We start from the raw sequence: 25,971 nt of genomic DNA, 5'->3' as shown, positions 1-25,971 counted from the left end.
GCAAGGCATATACTACGATTAAACTGCTATCTCTCGATTGAATAAAAAAAGTATAACTCCATGAAAGGATGCCTGCCATGAATGGAGAAAATAAAACCACTGCTGCAAATGCTCAAATTGGAGCGAATTTCACACGAACAAAGGCAACAAACGCAAGCTTCTTTGAGACAGATAAGTCTATTGATGTAGGGCCAGCAAGGACCACATATACATAGATATATATACATAGAAGTGTAAATGCTCAACCGCTCATGTCTGGAACGAACACAGTCTTGAGCGGCGAATGTAACGGCTCTAGAAAACAAAAGAAAACAACAACAATAAAACGATCTAAAGGTCTATCTACCATATATAGATGTCTAATACAACATATACGTACGTCTACAGTTTATACAGCCTCAAGTGAATGAAGCATTAGAAGGGAGTATTTAGTAGGAGTAGTAGTCCTTCTTGATGTCATCGGCGACCTAAAAGAAATGTTAGCGAAATGGTTCAGGTAGGATGCTGAGGAATGGGGAGTGTTTACCTTCTCGGAGATTCCGTAGATGTTGTCCATGGGGCCTCCGGAGAGGGCCATGGGGAAGGCACTGATGTCGATGACACGAAGGTTAGTGGTGCCGTAGACCTTGCGGTTGCTGTCCACGACGCCACCGTGCTCCAGAGGCAACATAGCAGCAGAGCAGCACTGATGAGCGGAGGAAGGCGCGAGAGAAGCGCGAAGAGCGGCAGCGATTTCCTCGTCGCTCTGGACGCCCAAGAGAGGGAAGGCCTCGATGGGTCCCATGGCAGCCATGTCAGGGGCGGCCATGATCTGGCGGAGCTTCTTGATGATGGCGACGTAGGTGGGGATGTCGATAGGGTCGGTGGCGGTACGGAAGTCCATTGCGGGCTCGTCGAAGGTGTTGGTAGACTTGATGTTGATGCTTCCACGGCTGAAGGGCTTGACCTGCGAGACCATGACGCCTGCGAAGGTGTCGAAGGCCATGACGGCTACAGCCATGTCGCGGTTGTCCATTTGTTCCAAAAGAATGTTGCGCTGCGCTTCGTAGCCAGCAATGACAGTGGGATCGGTACCTTCGGGGAGAGACGCGGCGGGATCACGCGCCTTGGCTTCGTCGAGGACGGTGTTGTCGTCGCCGAAGACGTCCCTGTAGGACACGGTGGTGAAGACCGAGCCGAGGCCCCTGATGATAGTGTAGGCGCTTGACTCAAGGTTCTGGTAGGCTGCCAATTGTTCAGCGTTGAAGGTTTCGTTGGTAATGAGGGATCCAGAGTTGGGAGTGACAACGTCTGTGAAGTTGTAGAGGATGTTGACGGAAGAGTGATCCTGGAAGTTTTGTCCAACACCGGGAAGGTCGACAACAACGGGAATGCCGAACTGATCGAGAAGTGCCTTCGGTCCGATACCAGAGAGCTGGAGAAGCTGAGGAGTGTGGGTGGCACCGGCAGAGACGAGCACTTCCTTGGAAGCGAATGCTTGGGAGACCTCACCGTCGGCACTGACAAGATATTCGACACCAACGGCCTGTGTTCCGTTGAAAAGAATCTTGGACACTCTCGTGCTGTCAATGACATGGTAGTTTGGTCGAGAGTCCGAGACGCGGTCGTAGTGGTTGCAACGAGCACTGCATCGAGTCAAGTCATCTGGGTCCAAAGCGACTGGCACCCAGAAGATACCAGCATTCTTTCCTGTAGCGGGATCCTCAACAGGCTTGATGCCGACAGAGGTCGCTGCCGAATACCAGTTGCCCTGACCCGGGTATCCGAAGTTGGCGTAGGTGTATCTGACAGGCCCTTCGTATCCTCGGAGGTTGTCAACCCAAGTGATGTTGTTCTCTGCAGCATATTCGGCTTCGGGCTCGGTGAAGTTCTCGCTCTGTAAGATGTTAGTCGCGAGTCTAGAGCTGGATAAGGATCATTTTTGAATCGGGAGACACTGACCTTAATGAAGTAGGGCTGGACAGCATCCCACGAGTAAGAATCATCGTCTGTAAGCGTAGCCCATGCATCATAGTCGGCAACGGTAGCTCGGAGCAAGTTCATAGCATTGATCACACTACCTCCTCCGACTACCTTAGCGCAGACGACGATCTCTTCACGGTTGTTGAGAGCAGTCAGGGGTTCCGTAGTCAGGTTGGGCCATGCATATGGAAGAGGGTTCCAGGCGCCAGGGATCTCGACGCTGTCGTCGCCCTTGTCGAATGGACCAGCTTCAATGACGAGCACGTTGACTGTTCGTTTATTAGCATATGAAGATAATAGCCAGATTTTCAATGGCTTGATCAGGTTCCTTCGACGTACTGTTGGGGTCCTCGGTCAATCGATCCGCGATTGACAAACCAGCACCTCCACCTCCGGCAATAATGAAATCATAGCTAGTAGTATTTACAGCACGCGCATTGACTCGAGAAGCATACTTAGGGAGTGCAAGAGCATGGCTTAGGGATAGCCCACCCAATAGGAGGAGAGACGACAGCGCGATCATCTCGAAAAGATTGAAAAGAGGGTCAGACTTTGAAAAAGAAAGGGTTTAGTGTACAAATGCAAATGCAACAAAAAAAGAGAGATATACAGCCTGAGGAAAGAAACTGTCACTCGCACAAATGATGTTGTCGTTGAGTCGTGGAATTGATATTGCGGGAATAGAATGGTTTTGTACCGACTGCAAACCGGTACTCGGTTTCGCATGGTCCGAGTGAAGCCCCCATGGGTGAATAGGGAATCGGAACATAAGCAGTGAGGCCGGAAAGAGCTTGGACGTCCGATCGCCCGTTGACATAATTGCTGGTGCGACTTTGTGTACTCACGTCAGATTGTAAGTCCACCGACATTTCCCATCTGACCGCTCGACGTCGATAGGTCGGGACTCGGGATCCGACCTTGCAGAGAAACATGCGATGGAGGCGAACAACATCATACATCGGATGGGTCGGTGATTCTATTATCCATTGGCGATAATGGAATATGGTATTCATCTTCTTAATTAAAAGGTGTCTCCTCGTTCAAAGGTACATCATTCGAAAGCCCCAGGCTGATACCATACCTCTCCACATTATAGACCGACCAGCCCTCTTTCCATTTACACTCTCCATCCTCTCGACATCTCATACCATACCATACCACGCCTACTCGACCTCATTATACCTTTCTTGTTCAATATTTTTTAGACTTACCCATTTATAGAGGATCTCGTGGCAGAATCACCACGATCAGGAAATATGGAGCTCATCTACATCAGCAACGAGTTTCTATTCGACGAACTCCCAAACATCTACAGGGAGCTTCATCAGCGCAGCAAGAGCCGACAACACCCCATCCTCGCACGGTTCTTGAGGGAGAGCACTGTAGCCATCCGTGAGGAGGTTAAGCAGTTGCCAACAGAGCTCAGGCAGCTTGTTCCCACCTTTGAGAGCATCCTTACATTTGTCGAGTTTGCTGAACTCCGCAAGGGTGCTCTTGGTGGCTCTGCTGATGGCATTCTCCTTGCCGTCGCCGAGCTTGGAACTCTCATTGCGTATGTCATGATTATTCTCACGATGACGAGAGAATCAAATATCTAATGTTTTCCATAGTTACTACGAATCTAATCCCAGTGCTTTTGGCCGCACTGACACCAACACCTACCTTGCCGGATTGGGTATTGGACTTTTGGCAACTCCTGCCATCTCATTGGCCGCAACCGTCGCTGACCTCCCTGTCATCGGTGCTCAGGTCCTTCGACAGGCCTTCCGTCTCGGTGTCTTCGTCAACCAAGTCTCTGAGAACTTGCAGCATCGTGACCCCAACGATGATGGCCCATTGGACTCTTGGGCATACGTCCTCCCCAATGTCGCCCCCAAGAACGTCCAGGAGCAGCTCGACACCATCCAGAAGCGCGAAAGCACTCCTGAGGCCGCTAAGATCTTCATCAGCGCATACAGCGCCACCTCTGTCACAATCAGTGGCCCTCCTGCCAGATTAAAGACTCTCTTCAGCACCATCGAGTTCTTCCGTGACACCAGGTCCATTGCCCTGCCCGTGTACTCCGGCTTGTGCCATGCCGCTCACATCTACAATGAAGAGCATGTTCGCCAGATTGTCAGGACTCCTTCGATGGAGCGCATCAACGCTCAATACACTCCTCGCGTCCCCGTCTTCTCTACCAGCACTGGAAAGCCTTACCCTGCTAAGACCGCAACCGAGCTTTTCGAGCACATCATCTACGAGATCATGACCCAGGCCATCCAGTGGGACAAGGTCGTGGAAGCTGTCACCCAGCGCGCCCAGAAGAACGCTAAGGCGGGCGCAAAGGTTGTCCTCTACCGATCCTCTCTCCCAACCATCGAGCTCGCTGGAGCTCTCAAGAAGATCTCCGGCTTGAATGTCTCTACCCAAGAGCTCGGACAGTGGCTCAACAGCAAGGACCCCGCCATCAACAAGGAGCTTGACCCAAGCAACCGCGATACCCTCCAGTCCAAGATCGCCATTGTTGGTATGTCGTGCAGAATGCCTGGTGGTGCCACCGATACCGAAAAGTTCTGGCAGCTTCTTGAGGATGGACTCGATGTCCACCGCAAGATTCCCGCTGATCGTTTCGATGTCGACTCTCACTACGACCCAACTGGCAAGCGCATGAACACCTCGCCAACTCCATACGGCTGCTTCATCGACGAGCCTGGTCTATTCGATGCTCCCTTCTTCAACATGTCTCCACGTGAGGCTCAGCAGACCGACCCTATGCAGCGACTTGGTCTTGTGACCGCTTACGAGGCACTTGAGAGGTCTGGATACGTTGGAAACCGCACTGCCTCCACTGACTTGCACCGTATCGGTACCTACTACGGACAGGCTAGTGACGACTACCGTGAGGTCAACTCCGCGCAGGAAATCAGCACCTACTTCATTCCCGGTGGTTGCCGTGCCTTTGGACCAGGCAGGATCAACTACTTCTTCAAGTTCTCCGGACCAAGCTACAACATTGATACTGCTTGCTCCTCGAGTTTGGCAACCATACAAACCGCCTGCACCTCTCTTTGGGCTGGAGACATTGATATGGCTGTTGCTGGTGGCACCAACGTGCTTTCCAACTCTGATGCCTTCGCTGGTCTTGGTAACGGTCATTTCTTGACCAAGACACCCAATGCTTGCAAGACCTGGGATTCTGAGGCCGACGGCTATTGCCGTAAGTATTCCACTTCCTATTTGTTGTGATCCACCACATCTTTGTTTCGCAATACTGACAATCTATTAGGAGCTGATGCGGTTGCCTCCGTTGTCTTGAAGCGTCTTGAAGATGCTGAGGCTGACAATGACAACATCTTGGGCGTCATTCTCGCTGCCGGAACTAACCACTCCGCTGAGGCTATCTCCATCACTCACCCCCACGCTGGTCACCAGGCCTACTTGGGCAACCTTGTCTCCAACCGTGCAGCAATCAACCCCACTGACGTTGGATTCGTCGAGATGCACGGAACTGGCACTCAAGCCGGAGACATGGAGGAGATCCAGTCCGTCACCAATGTGTTCGCACCATTGGCGAAGCGCCGCAGTGCTAAGAACCCCTTGTACATTGGTGCTGTGAAATCCAATGTCGGCCATTCCGAGGCTGCTGCAGGTGTTACTGCTTTGGTCAAGGTGCTCATGATGCTGAAGAAGAATGCTATTCCTCCTCACGTTGGTATCAAGCATGGCCTCAACCCCAAGTTCCCCAAGGACATGGACAAGCGCAACGTGCGCATCGCTTTCGAGAAGACTCCTTGGGAACAAGTTGATGGCAAGAAGCGTCTTGCGATGGTCAACAACTTTAGTGCCGCCGGTGGTAACACTAGCGTTCTGATTGAGGACGCTCCTGAGAAGAAGCGAATCGGCACCGACACTCGCCCCACGCATGTCGTTGCCATCTCAGCCAAGAGCAAGGCTTCTTTCAAGGGCAACCTCGAGAGGATGCTTGCCTATCTCGAGGCAAACCCAGAGACTTCTTTGGCGGACCTTTCCTACACCACCACAGCTCGTCGCTACCACCACAACTACCGCCTGGCTGCCCACTGCTCTTCCATTGAGCAGGTCAAGAAGGAGCTCAACAAGGCTTTGAAGACTTGGGATTCTCACAAGCCCATCCCCAGCACTGGCGCACCTCCAGTTGCCTTCACCTTCACTGGTCAAGGAGCATCGTTCAAGTCTTTCAACTTGGAGTTGTACCACCAGTCGCCCTACTTCCGATCCCAGATCCAACTCTTGGATGCCATCGCTATCGGACAAGGCTTCCCTTCGTTCATTCCTGTTCTTGATGGCAGCCATGAGCGCGAGCACCAGCACTCCCCCGTCATGACCCAGCTTGCTCTTGTCTGCACTGAGATTGCACTTGCCAAGTACTGGGGTTCTCTCGGTGTGAGGCCCGACGTTGTCGTTGGCCACAGCTTGGGTGAATATGCCGCTCTCCACGTCGCAGGTGTTCTCTCCGCTTCTGATGCCATCTACCTCGTTGGACAGAGAGCTAAGATGCTCGAGGCCAAGTGCCAGGCTGGTAGCCACAAGATGTTGGCAGTCCGAGCCTCCATCGAGCAGATCGAGAAGAGCGTCTCTGAGAAGAAATTGCCCTACGAGATTGCTTGCATCAACGGCCCCAAGGAGACTGTCCTCAGCGGCCCAGTCGCTGAGATCGCTGCTCTCACACCTGTTCTCGAGGCCGATGGCTACAAGTGCTTCAGCCTTGATGTTGCTTTTGCCTTCCACTCCGCCCAGACTGACCCCATTCTGGATGAGTTTGAGGCTATTGCCAAGAGCGGAGTCCTCTTCCAGGCACCCAACCTTCCTGTCATTTCGCCCCTTGTCAACAAGGTCATCTTCGACGACAAGACGGTCAATGGCAACTACGTCCGCCGTGCTACTCGCGAGACTGTTAACTTCCTCGAGGCTCTTCAGACCGCTAAGAAGATTGGCACTTTGGATGATGACACTGTGTACATCGAGATTGGTCCCCACCCAGTCTGCGTTGGCTTCGTGAAGTCGAACCTCGGAGCTACTAACGCTTCTGTCGCTTCTCTCCGCCGAGGCGAGGACAACTTCTCCACTATGGCAGCTGGTCTTGCTGCGTTGCACAACGCAGGTGTTCCAGTCAACTGGAACGAGTTCAACAGCCCCTTCGAGAAGTCGCTTTTCCTCCTCGACTTGCCAACCTATGCTTGGAACGAGAAGACCTACTGGATCCAGTACAATGGCGACTGGGCTTTGACCAAGGGCAACACCTACTATGATGCCGAGAAGGCGGCTGCTAACCCTGCCCGAATCGAGGCTCCCCCTGCAGCCAAGTCTTCTCTGAGCACTTCGACTGTTCAGCGCATCATCGACGAGTCCTTTTCTGGCTCCGCCGGTGCTGTTGTGATGCAATCCGATCTTGCCCACCCAGACTTCCGTGCTGCAGCCTGGGGTCATAAGATGAACGGATGTGGTGTGGTTACCTCTGTAAGTATTTGATGTTCAAAGATCCAGCAATTATGCTAGGACCAGCCTACAACACGACATATTTGCTAACAATTGCTAGTCTATCCACGCCGATATTGCCTACACTCTCGGAGAGTACTTCTACAAGAAGCTCGTCCCCACCCATGGCAATAAGCCCGTTTACCTTGACATTGCTAACCTCGAGGTTGTCAAGGGCCTTGTTGCCAACGCTAACCCCAACACTTCTCAAATCATCCAGGTCTCTTTGACCACGGCTGATATCAACTCTCGTGTTGCCCAGATGACCTGGTACAACTGCCACGCCAACGGCGCTGCCATCGATGAGCCGTTCGCTACCGCCAACATCATCTACGGCACTGCTGAAGAGTGGCAGACCTCTTGGGCTCCTCTGACCCATCTTGTCCAGAGCAGGATCGATCAGCTCGAGCGCCTTGCCGAGCAGGGTGTTGCCAACCGCTTCAACCACAACTACGCCTACCTGCTCTTCGCCAACAACTTGGTTGACTACCACCAGAAGTATCGTGGCATGCAGTCCGTCGTCTTGAACGACTTCGAGGCCTTCGCCGACGTTACTCTGACAACCGAGAAGGGCGGAAACTGGACCGTGCCTCCCTACTTCATCGACAGCGTAGCTCACTTGGCTGGTTTCATCATGAACGTCAGTGATTCTATCGACCAGAAGAACAACTTCTGTGTCACTCCTGGCTGGGAGTCTATGCGCTTCGCGAAGCCCCTCGTTGCAGGAGAGAAGTACCGCTCCTACGTGAAGATGATCCCTACTGCAGACGATCCTTCCGTCTACATGGGCCAGGTCTACATCTTCCAAGACAGCGAGATCATCGGTATGGTCGGTGGCATCAAGTTCCGCAGGTACCCGCGAATCTTGCTCAGCCGCTTCTTCTCCGCGCCAGATGATTCCAAGGCACCTCCGGTTGCTACTGCACCTTCCTCGCACGCTCTTCCGGTCGCTGCCCTCAAGGCACCTGCTCCTGTTGTCGCTAAGCCCGCTCCCGTCCCAGCTGCACCCGCTCCTAAGGCTGCTGCTCCTGCTCCTACTCCTGCTCCTGCCCCTGTCGCTGCCGCTCCCGAGCCTAAGGTCGTTGCTGCCGCCGCAGAGGTTCCAGATCTCGCCAACTCTGACACCACCACTGCTAAGGCTATCCGCATCATCGCCGAGGAATCCGCATTGGATCTCGCTGATTTGACCGACGACGCCAACTTTGCCAACTTGGGTGTTGACTCTCTCATGTCCCTTGTCATTGCTGAGAAGTTCCGTGAGGTGCTTGGTGTTGTCGTTACCGGCAGTCTGTTCCTCGAGTACCCCACAATTGGTGACCTGAGGAGCTGGTTGGATGAGTACCACTCTTAGGTGGTTTGAGAAATGAGTGTGTGAGAGAGATAGATTATAATGAGGCAAATTGCATTTCCTTTGGTCAATTTCCTTTGTAATGGGTTTGGGCGCGGGTCATATTCCATAGTATTTCTTATCATCTCATAATGGCGAGATGATTTTAAAATCATTTCTTGTTAGATTTCAGATAGAATAATTTTACGTTTCAACGAATTCAAATAAATTTACAATCAACTCCCACTATCTACACTTGGACAAAAATAAGAACTTGACGATCCACACAACCATTGATACAACGTAGTTGATCACAATTATCTTTCAATAAATTCTTCTTATCGATAAGACCGTACGCTCGTCGTGTCAAAATCGTGGGGATTCGGAGCTCGGAGACCAAGTAATCATGTCGGAGATCCAAAACACGTGACATGCGGTGAGCATTTGACATTTATAAATGCATTTACCGTCCAATTTGATTACACAAAAGTAATCGCACATAATTTCCTCTTTTTTACATCATGTCTGACAATCCAGTAATTCCGCCCAAGCCTGCGGGCGATGGCCAACTTCTCTGCTTGTCAATCTGTGGATATCGTCGCCCAGGCATGACAGAGGAGGAATACAGGCACCACATGACGCAAGTTTCGGGGCCCATGACCAAAGATACCATGGTAAAGTATGGTATTCAGCGATGGACTATGGTGAGCAAAATGAATTCCAATCTTAACATTTATTTCGACTTGAATGTACCAACTCAACCGCACAGCTTCACAACACAACCGAGACTCGCGAAATGATGAAGTCTCTGTTCGATGCACACATGGTAAACTTGTGCGACTATGACTGCTTCAGCCAGGTGTACTTCAAGAGCATTGAAGATTACAAGGCAATCCGAAGCGATCCTTGGTACAAGAAGGCAATTGCAGGAGATCACGTTAACTTTGCCGACACCAAGAGGAGCGCGATGACGATTGGATGGGTGACAGACTTCATTCGGGATGGAGAGCTTTTCGATGGAAGTAAAGAAGCCGTAGCAGTTGCAAAGACGAAGCGTTCGGAGAACGAGCCGCCAGTGAAGACGCAGGCTACGGCGTTGATTGCTGGGTCGTTCCTTTCAGGTATGTTATATCATGCATTTGCATATTTGTGCAACTCTTGGAGATCGTAGAGACATCCGGGAATCTAACTCGATATAAAACAGGCTGCATGATGTCGCTTTCGCTTATGGCGGTTCCTGTCCTGTTGGACACGACTACAGAGTCACCCCAGCTGTTCCACCAATGGACTCGCATGTACCATTATGGACATCAGGTTCTCCCATGCATGGCTGTGGGAACCTTTGTTCTCTATCAATACGCTGCGTTTAAGCGTAGCAGGGCCCCGAAGCCAAAGCCCTGGCGTAAGTTCGCTCTGGCCGGCGCCATTACCTTGAGCTTGGTACCATTCACATGGATCGTCATGGTCCCCACCAACAACGAGCTCTTCAGGCTCCAGGCTCTCGGAGACGCCGCTACTATGGGGATAGTGGAGGCTAAGAATCTGGTCGTCAAGTGGTCGCTGATGCATCTTACCCGATCAGTGTTGCCGCTCGTGGGCGCCGTTCTCGGAGCCGTAGGAACATTTGGAAGGGGTGGTGCCTAAACATAGGATAGTATATGTCTCAGCCTTCTACAATGTTTCTAGAATGATTAGAATGCGCGGTGATCGGATTTGATAAGGTCCGGTCAGGGTTACGATAGAACATAGACCACGTTTTGCATGCAATCATCTCCAGCCACCTACCTACTAGTCACATATCGTAACCCATGCAATGCCACGTTATCGATGTCATATGTAATTATCAGACCAGGCAAATGTTCCTAATGTTCGTAATTCTCGTGTTAAGCAAGACATAGCAGCTGTGGCTTGCACAGTCAGACCCCTGCCCCGAATGCCCGATTGTTGGTTGGTACCTGCGTCCCGATCTCCGATGGCCCAATGTACTCCTCCGCCCGGATGTTGGGATGTGAATGCAGGTCATACGTGGCGTGGCTTAGTTGCCTAGTGCCTGTGAGAAGAAGCTTCGATTGACCTTCTATGGCCCTTCTAGCGCCCTTTTGGCCGCTCTCCAGGCCCATTCTCAGTGCCATATTACTTGGGGTTGGCAGTGTCCTGGAATCATTTTCACTTGCTCCTCACTTTCCCTCGTTCCACTTTCCTCTCCCTCTATCTCTTTCTCTCTCTAGATCTCGATTTCCTTCGTTGTAACTCTCACTATCTCTCAACCTTCTCTTACTATCTCAAAGACTCCAACACTGATACTATCTTTTTCTTTATTCTTCTTCTTTCTTACCATCTCTTACATTGTCGTTTACTCTTTTTACTCTTTTCTACTTCATTTCATTTGATTTACATCGATCTCTGTTTATCTTTTGATCTTTTGTACCCTTCATTCTGTATTCAATAGCCATGGCTTACTTCGTCTTCCAACTAGTCTTTCTTTTCTTCGTTGTTCGGTATCTCTTCTTCCAGTCCAAGAAGCCTGAAGCACCCGTGACACAAGATGATCAGGCCCAGGAAACAGAAAAGCTAGCCGAAATCGATGGAGGAACCTGGAAGCAGACATCTGTCTTCGAACACGTTGAACGAGGGTTGAAGAAGAACCCAGACGGACCTGCTGTGGTCTGTCTGTTCAAACAAGCAGAGTCTCTTCGTAAGTTAGTCGCCTCAAGTGGGGCAGACAGGTACAATGAGGCTTCTCAAGACCCTGTCCAGAGCCTCTGGAGAAAGGAGCAAAGTACTCCGCCAGAGAAGAAGACGCCCCCAACGTCGCCAAAGAAGACCGACCCTAATACTTTCACAATGAGCTACATGCAACTCCATCTAACAGCACTGAGGCTTGCCGCCGGACTAGTCTCTCATGGAGCTCAATCCAACAGCAACATGCTTATGCTCATTCCCAACGGAGGCGAGTATACAATCTTGCTCTGGGTCTGCATACTACTTCGCATCACATATGTCAGCATTGACCCCTCTTCTCTCGAGATTACGGGATTCACGGCGCTCAAGCACACACTGCGAACTATCAAGCCTCAGATTGTCGTTGTCCCAGATGCACTAAGCGGCAGGGCCATCGACGTCGGGATGTCCGAGCTGGGCCTTCCCCAACCTATCCGCTTGTGCTTGTTCGACTCTGATTCTGTTTCCTCTCCCAAAGGATGGAGATCTTTGAACGCCATTGCCAACAGCAACAAAGACTCCCGTGCCATGGAAGTATCGATCGAACTGGCAGCACGACAGGACCGCGACCCTAAGCGAATCAACTCTATCATGTTCACATCGGGCACGTCGGGTCTGCCCAAAGGCTGTCCTCAGTCTGTCTCCGCCATTTCGTACGCTCTCCATTCTCAGGAGTGGCTCTTGGACTCTGAGTCCGGTGCGTCGGATTATGCCCTGATGCAACCCCACAACTCGCGTGGCATCGCACCTGCACAAACCCTGCAGACATGGCGAGCTGGAGGCGCTGTGGTTCTTACGGGCCAAAACTTCAAGTAAGTTCAATTTTCCTTGGTGAATCGTTAATTCAACGCCAACGCTAGATACTAACTTCACTGCAGTGTGAAAGATGCCATCAATGCCATCAAGCAGGTTGGAGCGACATTCTTTGTGCTCACCCCACCGATGGTGCACGAGTTCGGTGTTCAAATGGCCGCAGAGCCTCTTGATGTATCCTGCGTGAAGCGAATTCAAATCGGCGGCGACGCAGTCACCAAAGATGTTCTGGTCAAGTGCGCTGCACTCTTCCCGCGTACTCAGGTATGTGTGAACCACGGCATGACTGAAGGACCCGGAGTGTTCCTATGGCCCTTCCTCGACGTCTCGCCAGAGAAGATCCCATTCTTGGGAGGCCAGATCTGCCCCATTGGTGTCGTCGCGCCCGGTGCTAAGGTCCGCATCTGTGATGTCTCTCGTCCTTATGGAAAGGGCGAACCGAAGCGAGCAGTGAAGAGGGGACATCTTGGAGAGCTACATATCTCTTGCCCAAGCGTCATCAAGAGTTATCTCAATGGCAGGTCCGACGAGTCTTTCTACAATGATGGAAAGGGAAGGTGGTTTAACACCGGAGATATGGCTATGATTGATGGTAACGGACTCCTTTACATTGTCGGACGACGAAAAGATATGATCAAATGCGCGGGCGTGACTGTCGCACCCGCTGTGATCGAAAGCTGCATTGCTGCATTTACAAAGACCCAGGTAAGTTTCCCTGCAATGCCTTTTCCAGAGATTGACATTTCTGACCCCTGTACAAGACTGTTGTAGTCCCGGCTCCACACCGTGTCCTCGGCGCAGAACCATTTGCTGTTGTCGACACTTCAAAGATGGCAACGAACGAACAGATTAAAGATCACATCCGCGCCATATTGGGACGGGACTACGCGCTGGGTGGAGTTGTTGAGTTGAAGCAGTTAGGTCTCGTGGACTTCCCAGTCAACGCGACACACAAGATCATCAAGACTGACATACAATCTGCGGTAGCAAGGTACCTGCAGAAAGCAAAGAAGTAATAGACGGGGATGGCTGTTCGTGATTTGCTTTGGTTGTTCTATTGTAACCTCTCTTATTTTCCTTTTAACGATGGTCGATTTGCTGGTCGAAGAAATAGGGTACAATCTCTTTGTATCATTCCATTTGTTGTATAGTACGAGTTTAGATGTATAGTATTGCGTGCTGAGCGATGTTGTATTTACAAACTGTATAGGACCTCTCATTACATATTTTTACTAGCATAGCAATCATTTTGTTTTACATAGAAACTGAACTTCTTCCCATGCAATGATAGTAGTGAAGAACAAAAAATTGCTTACTGTTGACACACGTGAAGAAACATAGAACCACACAGGCAATGATAGGTTTGTGCACGTGTATCAGCGCAATGGTTTCGTACATCAATCAGGCATTCTGTTTAAGGCTAACAACCTCGCAACATGTACGCGTCGTTGACCGTAGAATTGACCAAGTCCGAGTAATCACTCCACAAAAAGACCACACCTAGACACCTGCACTTGCTAAGCCATCGCTTTAAATCAGAATGATCTACATATTTGGATGTTCGAAGATGATTTTCGTGTAACGGTGTAATTGATGGGTGAATGTCAACCTATCGTTTTTTATGCCAGAGTAAGCACATCGGGGTCCGACCTTGTCCAGCTCCGACTATGTCACTCCACCTATTCCGACACCTACATGCCGAAAGGCTCAAAGTAGAAGATAGTGTTTCAATTGTTAAATAAAATGCCTGAAATATTACAAGTAGAAAATCTCGATAATATCTTTTGTTTCCAATCCATTCCGCCCTGGTCGGCAGTAATACAAGAGCACTCTCCGCAATCTCCAACACCATCACATCTCCTTCAACACCGTCACCATGATTGCCACAATGACAGAGGCGGTTCCGATTCAAATCGACCCCAAGAACACTGGTCTTGTCACAACCGGAAACATCACACCAGAGTCGATCGAAGCATGCAACAAGTTCCTCAAGAAGAACCATGAGGAGTGGCACATGTTCTTCCGTGACCGAGCTGGCCACAACCACATTGCACACAGCCTTCTCTCCGTACTCTCAATGGGCGGAACCCCTGAAGATTTGGAAGGTCGTTACGAAGACGGCGTTCAGATCCAGCGCGTCATCCCTGACATCGACACGGAACTGCTCGAGAAGCTGAGCGACAAGAGCAACCCCAACGCCGTTTACGATGCCTTAATCGGCGAGGTGCACCAATACCACACCTTCCTCGAGTTCTTCAAGAACGAGATCGCGGTCAAGGGATGGAAAGCCGCCATCCAGGAGTACGTGCTGGACCGAACCCCAACGGCCGATCTGATCCTCGCCCGCATGTACGAGGGAGCCTATCACCCCATCATCCACCTGGGTCTCGGTGTCGAATTCGAGCAGCCCGCCATCGTCGCAGAAGCCCTTGCACAAGCCGCTGCCCACGACGACAGCCACATCGGCAAGCTCTTCAACGCCGCGGAGCAGGAAGCCGAGATCTCCTACCCATCCGTCAAGCCCAAGTCGATGCTTGACCTGATCCACGAAGTCCGCGCCACCGACAAGATCCGCACCGCACCCGTCTGGAGCGACTTCGGCAACAAGATGCGTGACGGCATCGTCGGACGTGCGGGCGAAGAGATGGCGAGCCTCGCCTCGCAGTTCCGCATCCGCCACGACGAGGAGTCCCTCGAGCGCCGCACTGCTGAAATGATCGCAACCTGCGCGTACTTCGCCGGCGCCGCTCAGGACCCCGCAAAGGCCCACATCCGCAAGACTAAGATCGACTTCTTCTACATGCACGCCGTCACCAGCAGCATCTTCTTCACCGTCTTCATCCGCCAGCCGTGGATCAAGCTCGAGGACCGCATCCGCCTCGTCGAGTGGAAGGGCCGCCTAGACCTCGCCTGGTACGCTGTCTCCGGCTGCTCTGTCCTCGACGGCGCTGCCATCTCAAACTACTCCTCCCCCGAGAGCGACGGCATGTCTTGGGATGACCTGTTCAGCGCCGTCTGCAAGGAGCACGACGACGGACACGCCGCGAAGTTCATCCGTGCGCTCAAGAACGGCGAGAACTGCGCCAGCAAGTACGAGAACGGGGAGTTCGAGACTTACTTCCCCATGCGCGGCGATATGTGGTTGAGGCTTGCGAGGATGTGCCAGGACACCACCAAGAATCTGCACACGGATCTCAAGTGGGTGCCCTTCACGGGCTTCGAACAGCCCTGGAAGAGGCCAGATTTGGTCAAGCAACAGCCGCAATAGATTGTAATAGGCGATGGGGTAATGAAATAGAATTGTGTTGTTTCATATTCGTATAGATACTATCTTGATGGAATGAAAAATGAAATGAAATGAAAAATGAAATTTTACTCTCAGTTTCTCTTTCTCGATGAACTGAGTTTTAAGCTATCTGGACAATTTCTTTTCTGAATTGTTTGACATGTGATACATCTTGGTTTAAGAATTACCTCTGCAGGAAAGCAAACTGATCCCAATATAACACATAGGGCTGTGATATTGTTCATTCGGACGTGATCTTATCAATTGTGACAGGCAGATATAATGGGATATTGAAGACATTGTCTAACTGTGTTATAGCAATAAGATAGAGTCAACCACTGGGTAATGTACACTAGTAATAACAGAATTGCAAAGCTTATCGAATGTTTTAAGAGTTGGAAGGCTGAGAAATTTATAGAATGGTTAATTTAATTAGCTATCTCACAACAAGGAACATGTTTCTCTTCTCAATTTGACATGTATCGTATATTCTCATAGATCGTTACATTCTATCTATCAATTCTACCCACGAAAAAGAACACCCCTACCATATGCACAGAGAACCTGAAGTCTAATACCAATGCAATCAATCAATACAAGAAAAATAACCTACGCAGGGCCGGTGGTAGGAAGATAAGGATGCAGGAACGGGAAGAAATGCCTCGTCAAGCCCATCAAGATGCAGAACGGCGTTCCGCGAGGGAACTTGGCGCCAACTCCGCGCTTTGCGTTGACGACACCGACGTTCCTGCCGACGTAGCGGCCCTCAGGATCCTGCACAGCTTCGATCATACCAGCGGAGAGATCGAGGTAGCTGATGAAGCTCTCCTCCTCGTCGAGAGTCAATTGGTGGCCGCGGGAGATATCGGGGGAGAGACCGGCGGGCTTGATGTACACGACGGAGAGCCAGTCGGAGTGGGAGCGGAGGAGCTTTTCGGTGAGGCGGAGATCTTCGTAGACGTGGGATGCGGCGGCCAACATGATGGGCCTGAACCATCCAGGCATGTGGCGGGAGAGATAGTCGTCGATGGTAGCGGAGCTGAGGAGAACGATCTTGGGGAGTTTGACGCCTGGGGTTCCTGTGGCCTTGATTTTCTCCATGGCGGAGATGATGGTCTCGGCGCAGTCCTGTGTCGCGGTTAGAATGTTGTCATTGGTGTTTTAGACATTAGCGGGGGTTACCTGGCTGATGCGGCATCCAGGAAGGTTGTCATTGGTCGTGGCGACCATGAAGACAGCGTCGGTTCCGCGGATGCAGTCGACAATGAGGTCTACATCGTGAATGCTGCCAGCGAAGACCTGCACGTGCTTGTTGTCAACGACCTCAGGGACGACACGGTTGAGTTTAGCAACATTGCGGCAATAGGCGTTAACGTTGTTCTCAGGAGATTTGAGGAGGTTCTGGATCAAGGCAGAACCACAGTTTCCTGTGCTACCGAGGATGGCGTAAGTAGGCATCTTGGTCTCTGTGGATGTCGAGTGGATGTGTAAATGTATGTAAATTTAGATATTCGTTAGAGACCCTGATCGACAAACAAATCAGTACAGCAGCAGGACGAGGGAGGGGTATACCGCTTCTCGTCCTCGTGGCCCACTGGCGTGGCACGTCTATATTGCAATAATTGTAGGCTACTTGCGTGGTCCGATGCCCGAATGCCTCTGAGGAACACAGGTGGGAGTCGCAGGCAAGCGAAGCTCCGTAGGCTGTCAGCCCGGTCGGAGGTCATGGGCAGTTCCGACTTGTTGAGTGCGACACAATGATTTTGGTGAGACCCGAGCATTGCATTGCAATGTATGGGCTATGCAGTCGGATGGAGACTGGGGTGGAGTTTAGGGTGTTAATGTCGGGGATAATTGCATGCATATGAAACTGTAAGCTAAGGGTCCGCGCTACGCCATTTCCGTATTAGTTGTAGATCAATGTAGGAGACATGTGAAAGCTGTTCTCAAACCGATGACTTCATAAACAGAATACTTGTTTTGAGGAGTGTCGCAAAGGGGGAACAAGTTTAACATTCGAGCATCGTTTCTTTTTCTGTGCATGAGGGGTGCAAACAAAGAATATGTGGCACAGCAATAAGCCGGCCGAGGAGACTGGGACCAATTAATCTATCCCTTCAGGGATGATGGAGCTAAAAAGTGTAGTCTAAGGCAGAGTCGGAGGTGGACTAAAGTGTCGGACAGCGAATGACCGATCCGCGCTAGTCTACATCAAGTATGTGAATGCCGATCACGTGTGACTGCGTGTTGCCGTCCCGAGCGGCCTCTTTGTTTGTTTGCCCATTATTAGCTTAACTACGCCTTAACTACGCTTCATCACTTCCTCCATTTACAATCTCTCATCTCTCCTTCTCAAATCCTTCAATCTCCATTCCTTGTCCGTATCCGTACTCTTCTCTCCTCCTGTCTAGCCTCCCTAGATTCGCAATCACACAGCGGCACAGCCCTCATCACTTGCAAATAAATTCAACAGCAGCCTCGTCTCTCTCCAGTTATTCCGATCCTGCATTAACTCGCACATCACATTCCGTCTTACTCTCTACCCCCGATCCCCACACCAGCTGATTACCCCGAACAAAGCCTTTCCTCTTTCTACCCCTCTTAGCTTCCAACCTTCCAATCTACCTACTATCACTCCTCAACTTCAAATCAAACAATCGCACATTCTCGCTCAACACAATGGGTTTCCTCTACAGCCAATTCTTCAAGACTCCCCCTTACCCCAAGGGCGATCTCACCGGAAAGACCGTTGTCGTCACCGGCAGCAATGTTGGTCTCGGTAAAGAAGCTGCCCGCCATGTCGCTCGCTTGGGCGCCAGCAGGCTCATTCTAGCGGTGCGCAGCCTCGACAAAGGCCATGCAGCCAAGCAAGATATCTCACAATCCACCGGTCTCAAGAACATTGAGGTCTGGAAACTCGACATGGCCAACTACAAGAGCATTCAGGCTTTCGCGAAACAATGCGAAGCTGAGTTGGATCGTCTCGACATCTTCATCGCAAACGCGGGTGTTGTCCGCGCTGAATGGCACGAGGCTGAAGGCCAGGAAGAGGGAATGACCGTCAACGTCACCGGATCTTTCCTCCTTTTGGGCCTCATCTTGCCAAAGATGAAAGAGACAGCCGCCAAGTACAACACACGTCCCGTATTCACGACCACAGGATCCGCAGCCTACGACCACACTACCTTCCCCCAGAGAGCCGCAGCCGATGGCGAGATTCTTGCCAAGTGCTCCGACAGGGCTTTCGCAGAGAAGCACTGGGATCAGCAGTACCCCGTCTCTAAGCTCGTTCAGCTGTGGGGTATCCGCCAGATTGGTGAACACCATCCCGCCAGTGAATTCCCAGTCACGATCAATGTTACCAACCCTGGACTCTGCCACTCCGAGCTTTCCCGCGACATGAACAGCTGGGGCTTCTGGCTGTTCAAGCTCATTGTTGCGCGATCCACCGAGGTTGGCAGCAGGACACTGCTCGCTGGCGCACTTGCTGGCCCAGAGAGCCACGGAGAGTACCTCAGTGACGGATACGTCGAGGAGCCCACCGAATTGGTTACCGGTAAGGCTGGCCGCGAGGCACAAGCACGTGTTGCTACCGAGATCATCAGGCAGATCGACTCGATCGTCCCTGGTGTCTCCAAGAACTTCCGAAACTGAGCGTGTATGAATTAGCGGGCTGGTCATTGGGCTATGGCGGTGTTACGATTAGAAATGGGCACATTAATTAGATATGACATGAATTCCAAACTTTTTTGAACCTTCAAGATCTTTTCAATGTCCTGTTCAGTGATCGTGAAAATGCTACATATACGGGTCGGACTTTTCTCCACTACTTTCGCGATGTAGACCAACTTGTCGCTGAGGCATTAGAAAGAGAAAGATCACAGCGACACTAAAACTTCCAAACACAATGAACCCCCTCAAAATACTCACGATAGCAGGAGCTACTACCAATTTGCGAGGCCTCAAATTATCCAGATAATCGGGGATCCGCTACTGCTCGGGGTTCCGTGCTGCCAAGTACCAACAAAGGACCTCCGAGGTCATCTAGACTCCAAGGACCTCAAATTCACATCGAGATCGAAAAAGGATCATACACGGAAGGAACAACAAGATCTTCACGGACACTCTAGTAAGTAAAACACCCAGCCTCGTATCTGAGAGATGGGTGTATACGGACGCCACGTACCGTTGTGATCGGAGCCTCCTGTGATGACAAACAGCGTCATACAAAACCGTTGGTACACGGTTGAAGTATAATAAACAGTGCGACTCGGATGTATACACAACGTCCGGACGGCGGAAGAAACGATCTATAGTACGGATCTTGCATGAGGCTGTGGGATGGGAAATGTAGAATCAGCATGTCTGCCCAAAAGAGATCAACAGTGCAGTAGACGCATGTCCCAATCTGGCCGGCCGGATGCTTAACGTAGATAGAGCACGACGAGATTCGCCACGGGCACAGCAAAACATAAGAGTTTATTTCCGACCGGCGGTAGGAGAGAGATAGAGAGAGAGAAGATCTCACGTAGATAATCTAATCAACTCAACATCATCACCGCTTCATGTTCCCAAGTCTCCCGGTCAGAATCGAGATCTAGGCCAGTCATCCACTTTAGGAGGTGCCCACTTTGAACAGTATGGCGCCGACCGGACGACATCGTTGTTCAACAGTACAGAACCACAGCAGCCCTACGTGAATGACTAACCCCCCACCTGACCTCCATATTCAGCCCTTCACCAGCCAACCAGCTGACGCGTAGTCTTTCCCAGCAAGCGGAGTAGGATAGGCGGACCATTGTTCCGACCGCATCTGTACTCCCTCTGTCTACGTCCCGCCTACCAGCTTCGGCGTCAAACAAGGTTTCTCGTTGACTGTGTAGCCCCACTTCCGGAAGGAGTATCCAATTCATGTGCGGCTGTTTAAGCATAGAGACGACCTTGGCCTGAGCACCACCACATGGGAGACCCTGACTTCCGACGGAGGGAGGGAGGTCCCTTGGGTGGTCGCATCGTGACGAGGCGGCGCCCGCCCGCACCCTGAGGCGTTGTACGTTCGTACGAGGTGGGTGGCCATGGGATCCTTGTAGATGTTTCTACGTTGGGAAATATGGTAATCTGTGTATCTACTTGTGTAGGTGGTGGATGTGGATAAGCGTCTGACAACGTGATTTGAGGCGTTGAGCAGGGATGTTCGACTTTGGACCCTCGAACCTCGCGTTTTCGATCTTTTGGCGATGATGATGGATAGAGTCATCATCTTCCACCACCTTCCGAACGAATTTTTTTCCTCTTGGATAGCAGAGAAGTAATCACACACGGACGTTCCAGATATCTCAATGATTAATTCTGGTAAGATCATTGCTGATTCTGACCGTATGCAGTAACTAGACGTTGTGCTCATGAGCAGAGACGTTGAGGCCTCTCGCCCGGCCGCGTAGACCCTATCTCGAAACATGAGGGTCAGCGAAATTCTCTCGCTGTTATCGTTCGCATCAGCGTTATTCTAAGCTTCTAGATTTATTTTGAGGATCGACAGGATATATCGATAGTCTACGTGGGGGTGGATCGCTGCGTGACAACGACTAACGTGGGTGAACGTGGTGGTGGAGTTGCTCTAATTGGGAAATATGCAATGCATGCAACAGAAACTTCTTTTTGACTAAACAACAACCAGTAATCACGAAAGATAATGTCTGCATTGACTTCATTTTTAGGTCGATTTTCACGTAGAATGCCTTGAGTTGCAAGTGGCAACCAGATCCTCCATCCTCTGGCGAATCTCCGTATCCAACGTGGACGTTTCTAAGGCAAAGAACGACGCTATTTGATATCAAGGGTAGGCGAATTAAATGAAAAGGAACTACAATTAAAACTCGCTTTTTTCGCATTCTGAGTAGATAGCAATGATTTCTGGGCTGATTGTTGAATGTTACCTGCCCAAAACAATCGGCCAAGATCTGAGTCTAAGTGATGGAAGTTCGCGATATGAAACCAACGAACGTGAAGATGAACTGTGATCAGCCCAAAAGCACGCGCGAACACGAGCGCGGGAGGCAGCCCCCGCCTTACATACTCTGGGGAATGCGTGAAAATAATTTAGGCCCAAGGGAAAAGGTCCCGTATCGTGGGGCGACATCCTTGGGCCATACACCTGATCCGTACGGGCACACGGCCACCCTTGCATGACGACCGTGTCTCAACCAACCCACCTTGTCCGTTTCGAAAGCAATCCATACGGAAGGTTTACTATCATCGTAAACAATTCACTCGGATGGTCTATTCAGCTCATAGAAAAAAATGCAAAAAGATTGGTCACCGAAGGGGTCCGATAAGGGTTCTAGAAGTGTATATCTGGAGCTCGATTGTAACTCATTTCCATCCATCTGGTACATCCACCATCACTTCCAAACAACAATTCCACTGGCAATCACTCCACCTGCCTAATAATCACTTAGACTCGCTGGTCTTCCTTGAACTTGATCTTCCTTGAACTTCCCTATTATCAATCACTGTTTAACACACATTTCGAAACAATGGCCGTCACTCAAACCATCACTCAGACCGCCAGCGCGGAGGCGCCGAAGAAGCCTCAACACAAGGGAGGTTACAAGCAGATCAACAAGGCTCTCAACATCTGCGCTTTCGAAGACTACCTCGAGACACAACTCGCCCGTCTTCCCTACATCGCAGACGTTGAGCAGATCAGCCCACGTGTGATCCGCGTCTTGGGCCAGAATGCCGGGAAGTTCACTCTTCAAGGCACAAACTGCTACATCATTGGCACTGGACCAAAGAGGATGCTCGTCGACACTGCACAGGGAATCGCGGAGTGGGCGACTTTGATGGAAAAGACTCTCGCCGACGCCGGAATCACCCTGTCTCACGTCTTCCTCACCCACTGGCACGGTGACCACACTGGTGGAGTACCAGATCTCCTCCGAATGTACCCATACCTCAAGGATAGCATCTACAAGCACACCCCCAACAAGACGCAACAAGACATCCAAGATGGACAAGTCTTCCGCGTTGACGGTGCCACTCTCAAGGCTGTGCACGCTCCTGGCCACGCTCTCGACCACACATGCTTCATCCTCGAGGAAGACAACGCCATGTTCACTGGAGACAACGTCCTCGGCCACGGAACAGCAGCTGTCGAGCAATTGGGTGTCTGGGTAGAGTCTCTTCGAGCCATGGCTACCCACAACTGCAAGATCGGCTACCCAGCCCACGGAACTGTCATCGACAACCTCCCACGAAAGATCACTCTCGAGCTCCGCGCAAAGGCACGACGAGAGGAGCAGGTCCTTGGAGCCCTCGCTCAGATCCGCGCACCAGGACCAAAGCGAAGCGTCACCGTCAAGCAGCTCGTCACCTCCCTGCACGGAGCCGAACTCGACCCACAGGTCCGGGAGATGGCCATCGAGCCCCTCATGGAGGAGGTCCTCAAGAAGCTCGCTGGTGACGGAAAGGTTGCATTCGAGATCAGGCAAAAGGAGAGGAGGTGGTTCTCTATCGTCTAAGTTTCCTTTCCACTCCCCTTTCCTTTGTTCTCAATTATCTGCCTGTTGACTCGCCCATTTTGTGCATACATCTTTTCAGCTCATCTTATAATTTGTGCTATTTCCTGCGGAGGATTTACGACCATCTTCGTCTAGACTTTTTCCTAACATTCCCAACCCGATTATTTCTCATGTAACTAGACGATTTCTTTGATAGAAAAACCGGGATATCGGAGTCATTGGCATTTGGAGTTTCATCATAGTATTCAATACACCCCTCAAGTTAAAATAGCCTCTGAATTGGTATGCACTGTGATGATCGTAATGGTAATAAATATTTTGTCCCTCTTGGTGAATTCTCACAGAATAAGATATAGGGAGGCCTAAATGGCCCATTGGCACGCTTGTATTGGTGTAAGTCGGATCGTCGAGGTTCGGTGTCAGCATTGCAGTACCGAGTCCCGTTTCTCCGTGACATAGGTCCTAGAATGGCGAAGTACACCCAGCATCACCCCCGATACTTGCTTTGTGAAATTCAGATAGATAAAAGGGACCAGAGTCCATATTTCAAGTCGATATTTTCCTCGAATCTCGGTCTCAATAAGCTTATTTCAAGTCCTTTCCAGAGCCACGAGCGAGAACCAATCAATTCTTCACAATGATCGCTGTTGAACAACCACCTTCCGGGGCGCCCCAGTCGTCGTTTGGAACCCTCTACACCCACCATGTAGGTCTCCATTTCAATCATTCGGAGAGATCGAAATAACACAAGAGCTAACTAATGCGATCTTAGGTTACTCCAAGAGTGTACGCTATCCTAGCAATCGCAGGTGCATACGGCTTGGACCTAAACGTCATCTATATCGACCCCAAGAAGGAGGAGAGCCAAGCAGAACTTCTGAAGGTCAACCCTCGAGGCCAAGTGCCTACACTCGTCCTCAATGATGGGTTCGTTTTGACTGAATGCACAGCTATTGCGACATACAGTATGTGCATCCAATTTATTCTACCCTGCAACACACATGCAAGATTCAATTATAGCTCATCCCAAAAGGCACCCTACATATGTGCATGGACACTTGTGCATAGAAAAACAATAATGCTAACCGGCCATAGTTACCTCCCAAAGCGATACGACTACTCTCCTCGGCAACAACCGACGAGACTACTATCAAATCCAAAAGTGGCTCTCATTCGCCAACTCGGATCTCCTGCCCGCCATTGGCGGCATGATCCTCCCCATCATGCACCTTGACAACCCGATGCGCAAGAACCGCGTCGACTGCTGGAACGCCTTCACGCTGGACCTGAAAGTCCTCGACGCTCAGCTCCAAACAACCCCCTACCTCGCCGGCCAGACCGCCACGCTCGCCGACTACTTCACCGTGGGCATGATGAAGTTCGGCGTCATGGTGTTCCACAAGCTGATCAAGGAGCAGCACCCCAGGGTTTGGGAGTGGTTCAACGGCGTGTATGCTGAGCAGTGGTTCAAGGATGTCGCGGGCGACTTGCCGTTGCTCAGCTTGGAGTTGCCCGACTTCAGCACAGAGGAGCTGTGCGGCCATTTTGTCGTATGACTAGTGCAGGAGCTGGCACACGCGAAGGAGAGGTTTGAGCGTGGCCATATGGAGTGGAGACCCCCTATTGAGGAGGAAGGGGGGCCGGAGGGAGAGGCGGATGAACGAACATTACCTTGATGCCTGGAGAGCGGGCATTCCCACATACACACACGCGCACACATACACACACATCGAGCATCGCAACTATCAATGTCGATAGTTATATTTCTAAGTGTTGGGCATTTGATATCTTATTAGGAGCCTGAAGCAGGCCATGATATGGTTATGGCACACTATTCCGATAATTGTAACATTCTGGTATCTCAACAATTACTTCATCTTCATCAATTCATGAGTAACAAGATCCAAATACTCCATCACTGAATACAACCACGACACAACTGCGGAACAGTGACCATTCCTTGGATGATTTCCAAAAGCAGTAATCTTGCCATGGACCAATCACACACCAACCAGACAAGCCCCCTGGACCCCGAGTTCCGAGCCCCGACTTCGCCTTCAATTCGGGCCTCGGGAACCCTTATGACATCTATCTTCGTACTTCAGCTTTTCCTTTTGCCTGAAAGCACAACAGCACATACGTGCGCAGACAATAATGCACCAATAATGTAGCAAGTACTCCGTAGTGTGATAAGATCCATTCTCGACGGCTAGCTAGCGTCCGTCGAGCGAGCCGCAGCGTGCAGTGCACGGAAACAGCCGGCCTGCACGCTGTTTACGGACTTAAGATGGAGGTTTGCGGTTTGGTCTCGTACCGCGGGCGGCCGCCCGCCCTATTTGCGGGTGTCGTATCTCTAATTAGACGTACACTGTAGGGGTGTCGTAGTTCCGACCGTGTCTGGGCATGGCATATTTGATGTATTGAGCCGCTTGTGTGGCTTGCGTTATAAGAGAACGCTAAATTCTGGTAGATTGATTCTGGAACGTTGGATTGAGTAGGCAACGTGGGTTTATTTTCTTAAGCCTAGACGAGATTGGACGGTTGGAGACGTTGGAGATTTCAAAGCAAATGCGACATGCAAGATCTGATGTGAGGGTTGTACGACAGCGATAGGGAGGAGGCGGAATGATGCTATCTGGGTATCTTTTTGGTCAATCTGTGGCGTTGGCTAGCGTTTTGAGTTGGAGGATTCATTTGATTTTGATATTGGATGGTGGCTGCAGGACGAAAAATCATGGCGAAGATTGCGAGATATGCGAGCGGCCGAACGGTATCGTGTTGACGAAAGAGGAGGGTTTGGCCTGGTGCGATGCCACGTGAATGCGTAGCTTTCGCAAAACACG

General features: G+C 50.9%; 10 protein-coding genes across 10 annotated transcripts; 7 read left to right on the top strand and 3 right to left on the bottom strand.

The window, feature by feature from the left end:
- Positions 1-233: 233 nt before the first annotated feature.
- On the bottom strand, positions 234-2,855 carry BU24DRAFT_387972 (GMC oxidoreductase). Its single transcript, XM_033524993.1, has 4 exons — positions 2,302-2,855; positions 1,942-2,231; positions 527-1,876; positions 234-467 (listed from the first exon to the last, which is right to left on the bottom strand). The coding sequence occupies exons 1-4, from the start codon at positions 2,483-2,485 to the stop codon at positions 429-431; spliced, it is 1,863 nt and encodes a 620-aa protein (XP_033385381.1). The 5' UTR covers positions 2,486-2,855; the 3' UTR covers positions 234-428.
- A 68-nt stretch (positions 2,856-2,923) lies between these two features.
- BU24DRAFT_366563 (putative polyketide synthase) lies at positions 2,924-9,011 on the top strand. The gene is made up of 4 exons (XM_033524312.1): positions 2,924-3,514; positions 3,573-5,161; positions 5,231-7,440; positions 7,520-9,011. Exons 1-4 carry the CDS (start codon positions 3,219-3,221, stop codon positions 8,807-8,809), a joined length of 5,385 nt encoding a protein of 1,794 aa, XP_033385380.1. The 5' UTR covers positions 2,924-3,218; the 3' UTR covers positions 8,810-9,011.
- Positions 9,012-9,286: 275 nt separating this feature from the next.
- BU24DRAFT_387966 (DUF1772-domain-containing protein) lies at positions 9,287-10,488 on the top strand. Its single transcript, XM_033524992.1, has 3 exons — positions 9,287-9,489; positions 9,555-9,906; positions 9,990-10,488. The coding sequence occupies exons 1-3, from the start codon at positions 9,307-9,309 to the stop codon at positions 10,427-10,429; spliced, it is 975 nt and encodes a 324-aa protein (XP_033385379.1). The 5' UTR covers positions 9,287-9,306; the 3' UTR covers positions 10,430-10,488.
- Positions 10,489-10,962: 474 nt separating this feature from the next.
- Positions 10,963-13,532, top strand: BU24DRAFT_448803 (putative amp dependent CoA ligase). Its single transcript, XM_033530914.1, has 3 exons — positions 10,963-12,318; positions 12,385-13,024; positions 13,081-13,532. The coding sequence occupies exons 1-3, from the start codon at positions 11,237-11,239 to the stop codon at positions 13,333-13,335; spliced, it is 1,977 nt and encodes a 658-aa protein (XP_033385378.1). The 5' UTR covers positions 10,963-11,236; the 3' UTR covers positions 13,336-13,532.
- Positions 13,533-14,018: 486 nt separating this feature from the next.
- Positions 14,019-15,737, top strand: BU24DRAFT_420064 (uncharacterized protein). Its single transcript, XM_033527385.1, has one exon. It carries the CDS (start codon positions 14,208-14,210, stop codon positions 15,585-15,587), a length of 1,380 nt encoding a protein of 459 aa, XP_033385377.1. The 5' UTR covers positions 14,019-14,207; the 3' UTR covers positions 15,588-15,737.
- Positions 15,738-16,214: 477 nt separating this feature from the next.
- Positions 16,215-17,063, bottom strand: BU24DRAFT_460135 (putative NAD-dependent epimerase/dehydratase; the record flags this gene model as incomplete). The annotated part of the gene is made up of 2 exons (XM_033531793.1): positions 16,215-16,733; positions 16,788-17,063. The coding sequence occupies 2 exons, from the start codon at positions 17,061-17,063 to the stop codon at positions 16,215-16,217; spliced, it is 795 nt and encodes a 264-aa protein (XP_033385376.1).
- An 850-nt stretch (positions 17,064-17,913) lies between these two features.
- Positions 17,914-19,366, top strand: BU24DRAFT_420062 (putative short-chain dehydrogenase). Its single transcript, XM_033527384.1, has one exon. The coding sequence runs from the start codon at positions 18,285-18,287 to the stop codon at positions 19,257-19,259; it is 975 nt and encodes a 324-aa protein (XP_033385375.1). The 5' UTR covers positions 17,914-18,284; the 3' UTR covers positions 19,260-19,366.
- A 1,495-nt stretch (positions 19,367-20,861) lies between these two features.
- BU24DRAFT_420061 (uncharacterized protein) lies at positions 20,862-21,512 on the bottom strand. Its single transcript, XM_033527383.1, has one exon. It carries the CDS (start codon positions 21,494-21,496, stop codon positions 21,191-21,193), a length of 306 nt encoding a protein of 101 aa, XP_033385374.1. The 5' UTR covers positions 21,497-21,512; the 3' UTR covers positions 20,862-21,190.
- A 601-nt stretch (positions 21,513-22,113) lies between these two features.
- BU24DRAFT_440162 (Metallo-hydrolase/oxidoreductase) lies at positions 22,114-23,128 on the top strand (the record flags this gene model as incomplete). The annotated part of the gene is made up of 1 exon (XM_033530355.1): positions 22,114-23,128. The coding sequence occupies exon 1, from the start codon at positions 22,142-22,144 to the stop codon at positions 23,126-23,128; it is 987 nt and encodes a 328-aa protein (XP_033385373.1). The 5' UTR covers positions 22,114-22,141.
- Positions 23,129-23,697: 569 nt separating this feature from the next.
- Positions 23,698-24,871, top strand: BU24DRAFT_490278 (glutathione S-transferase). The gene is made up of 3 exons (XM_033533704.1): positions 23,698-23,834; positions 23,901-24,093; positions 24,224-24,871. Exons 1-3 carry the CDS (start codon positions 23,766-23,768, stop codon positions 24,682-24,684), a joined length of 723 nt encoding a protein of 240 aa, XP_033385372.1. The 5' UTR covers positions 23,698-23,765; the 3' UTR covers positions 24,685-24,871.
- Positions 24,872-25,971: the final 1,100 nt, after the last annotated feature.

This window comes from Aaosphaeria arxii (assembly GCF_010015735.1).
Source record: "Aaosphaeria arxii CBS 175.79 unplaced genomic scaffold BU24scaffold_3, whole genome shotgun sequence".
Taxonomy (NCBI): Eukaryota; Fungi; Ascomycota; class Dothideomycetes; order Pleosporales; genus Aaosphaeria; species Aaosphaeria arxii.
Note: the sequence above shows the minus strand (reverse complement) of the source record. Positions and strands in the feature narration are given on the sequence as shown.

Excerpts from the sequence above, each read along its gene's own strand:
- BU24DRAFT_448803 (XM_033530914.1), top strand. The coding sequence starts at position 11,237 with ATGGCTTACTTCGTCTTCCAACTAGTCTTTCTTTTCTTCGTTGTTCGG. Across the intron at positions 12,319-12,384 it reads CTTACGGGCCAAAACTTCAA|TGTGAAAGATGCCATCAATG; the intron begins GTAAGTTCAATT and ends ACTTCACTGCAG. Across the intron at positions 13,025-13,080 it reads CTGCATTTACAAAGACCCAG|ACTGTTGTAGTCCCGGCTCC; the intron begins GTAAGTTTCCCT and ends CCCCTGTACAAG.
- BU24DRAFT_490278 (XM_033533704.1), top strand. The coding sequence starts at position 23,766 with ATGATCGCTGTTGAACAACCACCTTCCGGGGCGCCCCAGTCGTCGTTT. Across the intron at positions 23,835-23,900 it reads GAACCCTCTACACCCACCAT|GTTACTCCAAGAGTGTACGC; the intron begins GTAGGTCTCCAT and ends ATGCGATCTTAG. Across the intron at positions 24,094-24,223 it reads CACAGCTATTGCGACATACA|TTACCTCCCAAAGCGATACG; the intron begins GTATGTGCATCC and ends AACCGGCCATAG.
- BU24DRAFT_387966 (XM_033524992.1), top strand. The coding sequence starts at position 9,307 with ATGTCTGACAATCCAGTAATTCCGCCCAAGCCTGCGGGCGATGGCCAA. Across the intron at positions 9,490-9,554 it reads GTATTCAGCGATGGACTATG|CTTCACAACACAACCGAGAC; the intron begins GTGAGCAAAATG and ends TCAACCGCACAG. Across the intron at positions 9,907-9,989 it reads TGCTGGGTCGTTCCTTTCAG|GCTGCATGATGTCGCTTTCG; the intron begins GTATGTTATATC and ends GATATAAAACAG.
- BU24DRAFT_420061 (XM_033527383.1), bottom strand. The coding sequence starts at position 21,496 with ATGCGAAAAAAGCGAGTTTTAATTGTAGTTCCTTTTCATTTAATTCGC.
- BU24DRAFT_366563 (XM_033524312.1), top strand. The coding sequence starts at position 3,219 with ATGGAGCTCATCTACATCAGCAACGAGTTTCTATTCGACGAACTCCCA. Across the intron at positions 3,515-3,572 it reads GAGCTTGGAACTCTCATTGC|TTACTACGAATCTAATCCCA; the intron begins GTATGTCATGAT and ends TGTTTTCCATAG. Across the intron at positions 7,441-7,519 it reads GATGTGGTGTGGTTACCTCT|TCTATCCACGCCGATATTGC; the intron begins GTAAGTATTTGA and ends AACAATTGCTAG.
- BU24DRAFT_420064 (XM_033527385.1), top strand. The coding sequence starts at position 14,208 with ATGACAGAGGCGGTTCCGATTCAAATCGACCCCAAGAACACTGGTCTT.
- BU24DRAFT_420062 (XM_033527384.1), top strand. The coding sequence starts at position 18,285 with ATGGGTTTCCTCTACAGCCAATTCTTCAAGACTCCCCCTTACCCCAAG.
- BU24DRAFT_387972 (XM_033524993.1), bottom strand. The coding sequence starts at position 2,485 with ATGATCGCGCTGTCGTCTCTCCTCCTATTGGGTGGGCTATCCCTAAGC. Across the intron at positions 2,232-2,301 it reads ATTGACCGAGGACCCCAACA|TCAACGTGCTCGTCATTGAA; the intron begins GTACGTCGAAGG and ends ATAAACGAACAG. Across the intron at positions 1,877-1,941 it reads TCCAGCCCTACTTCATTAAG|AGCGAGAACTTCACCGAGCC; the intron begins GTCAGTGTCTCC and ends AACATCTTACAG.